This window comes from Phyllobates terribilis, unplaced genomic scaffold (assembly GCF_046119375.1).
Source record: "Phyllobates terribilis strain yellow unplaced genomic scaffold, ASM4611937v1 Scaffold_6672__1_contigs__length_42871, whole genome shotgun sequence".
Lineage (NCBI taxonomy): Eukaryota > Metazoa > Chordata > Amphibia > Anura > Dendrobatidae > Phyllobates > Phyllobates terribilis.
This window is the reverse complement of record NW_027369414.1, coordinates 1-5,727: the sequence shown is the minus strand read 5'-3', so window position 1 is coordinate 5,727 and position 5,727 is coordinate 1. Positions and strand designations below refer to the sequence as shown.

The 5,727-nt window shown below is 39.5% G+C and overlaps 1 protein-coding gene across 1 annotated transcript; it reads left to right on the top strand.

Annotated features, from left to right (window-relative positions):
- Positions 1-452: 452 nt before the first annotated feature.
- Positions 453-4,700, top strand: LOC141251117 (uncharacterized). The gene is made up of 7 exons (XM_073670238.1): positions 453-977; positions 1,617-1,785; positions 1,878-2,008; positions 2,713-3,360; positions 3,441-3,488; positions 4,382-4,495; positions 4,626-4,700. Exons 1-7 carry the CDS (start codon positions 453-455, stop codon positions 4,698-4,700), a joined length of 1,710 nt encoding a protein of 569 aa, XP_073526339.1.
- The last annotated feature ends 1,027 nt before the right edge of the window (positions 4,701-5,727 follow it).

Here is a 5,727-nt window from a genome sequence, read left to right as displayed (position 1 = left end):
CAAAGACTAATAGATCAGAACTGATTAACATTAATCGGAATGTCCACTTATAAAATGAGTGTGATAAATATCTGGTTCATGCAAATGCCCACTCATGAGCTAGCAATGAAGCACCTTCTTATGCTAGATAGATAAGTCATCCGTTGCCGTATTTTGTAAGAAAAAAGACCACCAAACCCCAAATTTCCCAATCTTGCCATTTGAATCTGAGTGCCGGCTAAACGTGGGACACCCTGCTTTCCTTTTTTCCCTAATTCAATCATCTCTCACACACACACAACAACACAACAGACTTAGCTTAAGAGAAATGAAGCCCTAGCCGCTGACGATCCCCGCCGGAGAATCTGAAATCCACCCTCATATCCGCCATGGCCAGGGTCTCGTCGGTGAAATTCGCCCCCACAATGTCTACCCATGACGCTGACAACCACAGCAAGCCTACGCCTACCCATATGGTCGTCACTCTCAACTGCATCGAAGACTGCGGCCTCGAGCAGGACTCTCTCGCCGGCGTTGCTGCCGTCGAACACGTCGGCCTCAACCGCCTCGCGGACGGCCGGATCGAGTCTGCCTCTGCTGTCCTGCTCCATTCCCTCGCCTTCCTCCCCCGCGCGGCCCAGCGCCGACTTCGTCCCTGGCAGCTCATTCTCTGCCTCGGCTCCGTCGACCGCTCCGTTGATACCGCTCTCGCCGCTGACCTAGGTCTCCGCCTGGTGCACGTCGATGTTTCGCGTTCCGAGGAGATTGCTGATACCGTCATGGCGCTGGTTCTAGGTCTTCTCCGCCGGACCCATTTACTCTCTCGGCAGTCTCTCTCTTCGTCTGGATGGCTCGGCTCTGTCCAGCCTCTTTGTCGAGGGATGAGGAGGTGTAGGGGTCTCGTACTCGGGATTGTTGGCAGATCTGCATCAGCAAGGTCTTTGGCTACTCGGAGCTTGTCTTTTAAGATGAACGTTCTCTACTTTGATGTTCAGCAGGTATGATTATTTCCGGGGCGTTCCTGATCACATTTCGCAGCTGTGCTCTGATTAGGGTTCTCCTAAATGAGCTGCATATATGCATTCCAATGGAGTAATTTGATAGTATATGCTAATTCTCTTGTGATTCCATTCTGATACTTCTTATGCTCTGGATCCACTTGTGAAAAGAATAGATTTGGTTATGCGGCCTGCTGAATTCCTTACTATTACCATGATGGTTGTTTATGCTTATAGATTTTTGAGTGTAAACTAATGCTTGGACACAATGCTTTGAAATGTATTGAGTAATTGAATGTGATGTAATGAATAGTAGTTCCAAGTAGAAAACATGTGTGAGATTTATTAGCAAGTTCTCTTCTTTCTTCTGATATGTGATGGATTCTTATTTTAACTTACCTCAAGTTCAGTTTAATATTCTTGAATGAGTACATGGTATCATCTACCATCTAACTATTTCGTGACTACAAAAGGATCAGTGGCAGACAGACATATGACTGAAGCACATACATTTCTTTTTTAGCACTTCAGTGATTTGATATTGTGACATTTATGCTGTCTTTATACAATTGGAGTATGCCACTGTCTGTAAAATTGACTCTGTTTATAGTTTATACTATCTTTTTGATACTTGCTTAGGGAAATGGTAAGCTAAGCCGGGCTTCTATAACATTTCCTCCTGCTGCACGGAGGATGGAGACGCTCAATGATTTGCTTGCTGCAAGTGATGTTGTCTCTCTTCATTGTGCACTAACAGATGAAACAGTGCAAATCATTAATGCTGAGTGTTTGCAACATATAAAGCCTGGTAGATTATTATTTTTGCAAACTTGATATATCAATCAACTGCGGTACTGTGATTTCTAGTGCATATGATGAGGGATAGTATACTATTTTCAGGAGCATACTTGGTAAATACTGGCAGCAGCCAACTGTTAGATGACTGCGCTGTGAAACAACTCTTAATTGATGGCACCATTGCTGGCTGTGCTCTTGATGGTGCTGAAGGACCACAATGGATGGAAGCATGGGTATATGAACTTTCTTGAACCCCTTGTTACAGTTTAATGCATTTTTTGTTACACTGTTTCTCGTGTATTTTTATCTTTCTTCCATGTTTCTTTGTACATTACTTCAGCAGCTATCGAGGGTATCATTTGTTAAATTGATTGCTAGCAATTTCTTTGAAGATATTGATGATTTCTGCAGGAGAGTGATGCTAGAAAATATTAGGCCTGCTTCTAAGTTTTAACTTGTCAAATCATTTCGGTTCAGAAGTTCACTCAAAAAGATCTTTACTTCTTGGATTTCGCTTTATATCAGTTTTATTTCATCCTATTTTGTTTAAATTGATTGGCAGGAATAGCTTTATGCTTGGGTATTTTGTTGAATGCTTCAACCTGGTTTATCTACAGAAGTAGACAAATGTGTTATACTGCATTTTATTCTTGTTCTACCCTTTTGTATCTGATGTACAAAACTGATTTTAGGACATAACATGGAGATATATTAAACTAACGTTTGAAACTTGCAAAAAAAAGTAAGTTGTCATCTCACATGCTCTGTGGAATTGGTATGCCTTAGAATGCTACGTATATAGACTTCAATATGATTGGGTATGTCTTAAAAATGTGATACTCTACTATGTTCTATGTACATATTTTTTTAATCATTGCATCTACTTGTAGAGTCATGGTGAGTAGGTGATTGATTAAGTAACGGTTTGTAATATTAGGTGAGGGAGATGCCGAATGTTCTGATACTCCCACGCAGTGCTGATTATAGTGAAGAAGTATGGATGGAGATAAGGGAGAAAGCAATTTGCATATTACAAGGCTACTTTTTTGAAGGAGCTGTTCCAAACAATGCCGTATCTGATGATGATGAGGAAACTGAAGTAGTTAATGAAGATGATAAACTTGACCGCGAGAGTGGGTTGCAGATTTCAGTTATTGAGCAACCGACAGTTGATAACTATATGAACCCTGAAAGCTCTGAGAGAAGAGGCTATAGAGAAGATGATTCAGCTCTGTCTCCTCACGGTGACTCTGAAGCTAAACATAGCAGATCGAGTAAGAAGGCCAAAAAGAGACATGGCCGTCAGAGATCACAGAACAAGTCAGAGAGAGAAGATGATTCTTCTGTTGTTGATCAAGTGCCGAGTCCTGTATCATTTAGTGAAGACTCGAAAAACAGTATTAAAGATTTTGGAAGCAGAAAGCCTCTTGAGGATGGTTGTGTAATCGCGTTGCGTACTAAGGATCGTTCTGCACTTCACATTTCTAGGCAAAGAGTAAAAGGTGGAGGCTGGTTTCTAGACGCTGTGTCTAATGTCACAACTAGGGATCCTGCTTCTCAATTTCTTGTTGTTATAAGGAATAAGGTATGCTGCTTCGTAGATGCTGTTTTGATATACTCTGTTGATGTTATTGATTTGTTGACATGATGTGTACTGCTCTTCAGGACACAATTGGTTTACGATCTTTTGCAGCTGGTGGAAAGTTATTGCAGGTAATATTCTGACTTAAAGAGCTATCCACTTTATTTGGTCACAGTTTAGAAAGACTAGGAATGAAGTAGCGATCCTTTGTTATTAGAGGTTTTTGCAGGGAGCCACCCGTTATTTGGCAAAATTGGCACGAACAACCGTTATTTAGCAAAATTTGCGAATCTCCCGTTATATCGAAAGTTATTTTAACACACCCAATTATAGTAGTTTTATTAGCAGGATCCACCCATGGACGGATCCGATAAAGTTTAGGTTAAGTGGTTGAAATGACTAATCTACCCCTTGTTTTTTTTATGAAAATTACATTAAAAATGTTATCTTCTTTGTCTTGACTCCATTATTTACGGATTCCATCCATGGGTGGCTCCTGATAATAAAGCTACGATAATTGGGTGTTTAAATAATTGGGGTTTTTGTAGTAAACCACCCATTATAGTTGACTTTTCAGTAAACAACCCAAACTTTTGTAATTTTTGCTAAAAAACAAGGGGCAAAAGAGTCTTTTTCACGAATTTAATAGAAAAATGGATGGAAAATGCTCGTAAGTGGTGTTTGGTAAGGAAAAACAAATATTTGGGTGGTTTGCTGAAAAGTCAACTATAGCGGGTGGTTTACTGCAAAAATCTCTCAATAATTTTCGATATAACGGGTGGTTTTGTACAAATTTTGCCAATTAATGGGTGATTCCCAACAAAAATGCCTTACTATTAGGATAAATGTGAAGTTGGAAGTTGCAATAGCGTTGGTTAGGGGAAATGGGTTTATCTGCATGTAGCATGCTGATTCGGATATATAGTGTGATTACATGTGGATGCCTGGAAGTTTTCATTTGTGTAATACAAACATGCATTGGTTGGGTGTTTATTAGTGATTTATGAGACTTTGAGGATTGCAGATAAATAGAAGGATGGAATTCGTGTTTGCAAGTCACAGCTTTGATGTGTGGGAGAGTTGGACTGTCGAAGGTCCCATGGATGAATGTAGGCTCGTCAATTGCAGGAACCCCTCGGTAAGCTACCTCCCTTCATCACTCGTTACTTCAAGTGACAATACTATTCTTATTTCAAAATTTCTATCCATTCTGAAGTTAGACAATGTACTAGAATGGCCTTGCTTCAATTTCTGGTTTACATTTTCAGGTCACATTGGATATAAGAATTGAAGTCCTTGCAGTTGTAGGGCAAGATGATGGGGTTATGCGTTGGATTGACTAGTTGTTAGTCCATAAATTGGAGAGCAACAATGTTCAAGGTTTCTCTCATTTATCTTTATTTTTATTATATATCTTCATAAGCCATTATGCCTTAGGTTTGTCGTGTTTGCTTCCATTGTAAGCTTGTGTAAAATATTTCTGACTTTAACTTACTCTGGAAAAGAGTTATTTTTACATGCCTTTGTTGGTCCTCCTTCTGTTGACAAACGGAACTGCCAAGCAAGCATAGTCTCAGCTTCTTCTTTTGATCAGTATATTATATTTTTTTATTATGTACTCGAGATTCTGATTGCTCTTTTGGCTGCTACTAAATTAATGGTTGAATGTATGAGGATGTCTTTCAGGCTGTCTACTGTTGTATATTGTATCGTATTTTATTCTGTATCTATTGGTTTTTGTCTTTCAATTACCAATTTTTACGACATTGGTTTAATATAAAGATGTTTGAACCAGTAAATAAATTCGCCTCAGTAAAGAAATTCGCCTCTATTGTGTCGATACAGAGTGATTGAATGGAAATTAGAATGGATTGATTAAATTAAATGATGTCTTACAAAGAGTATATATACCGATGAGGAAGAATCGAATAGTAACAACAATCTCCTAATAAAACAATGTATTGATACAATCTCCTAATAAAACAATGTATTGATAGTTACATAAAGTTGATTGGAAGTCTAACAATCAATTGCGCCCCTACACCCTTAGACATAGCAAAACCCAATCTATGGAAAATAAAAGAGCGCACATTGAGACTAAGAGTATTGGTTTGAGCAACACGAGTGACCCTAGTGAGAAAGTCAATAGCATCACTTCCTAATTCACCAAAGATAGAAAAGGTAAAAGCGATAAACCGATATCCATTCTCCACACACTTAACCTCATACTTCTTCTTTTTCTTAGCGACAGCCGAAGCGACAACAGCCCCAGGCACAAAAACGGGGACCCCTACAACCGTGAAGGGGGAAACGCCAGTAACATCCAAACATACGTCTTTTCCATTGTCCCAACAATGGATAAGTAAATCA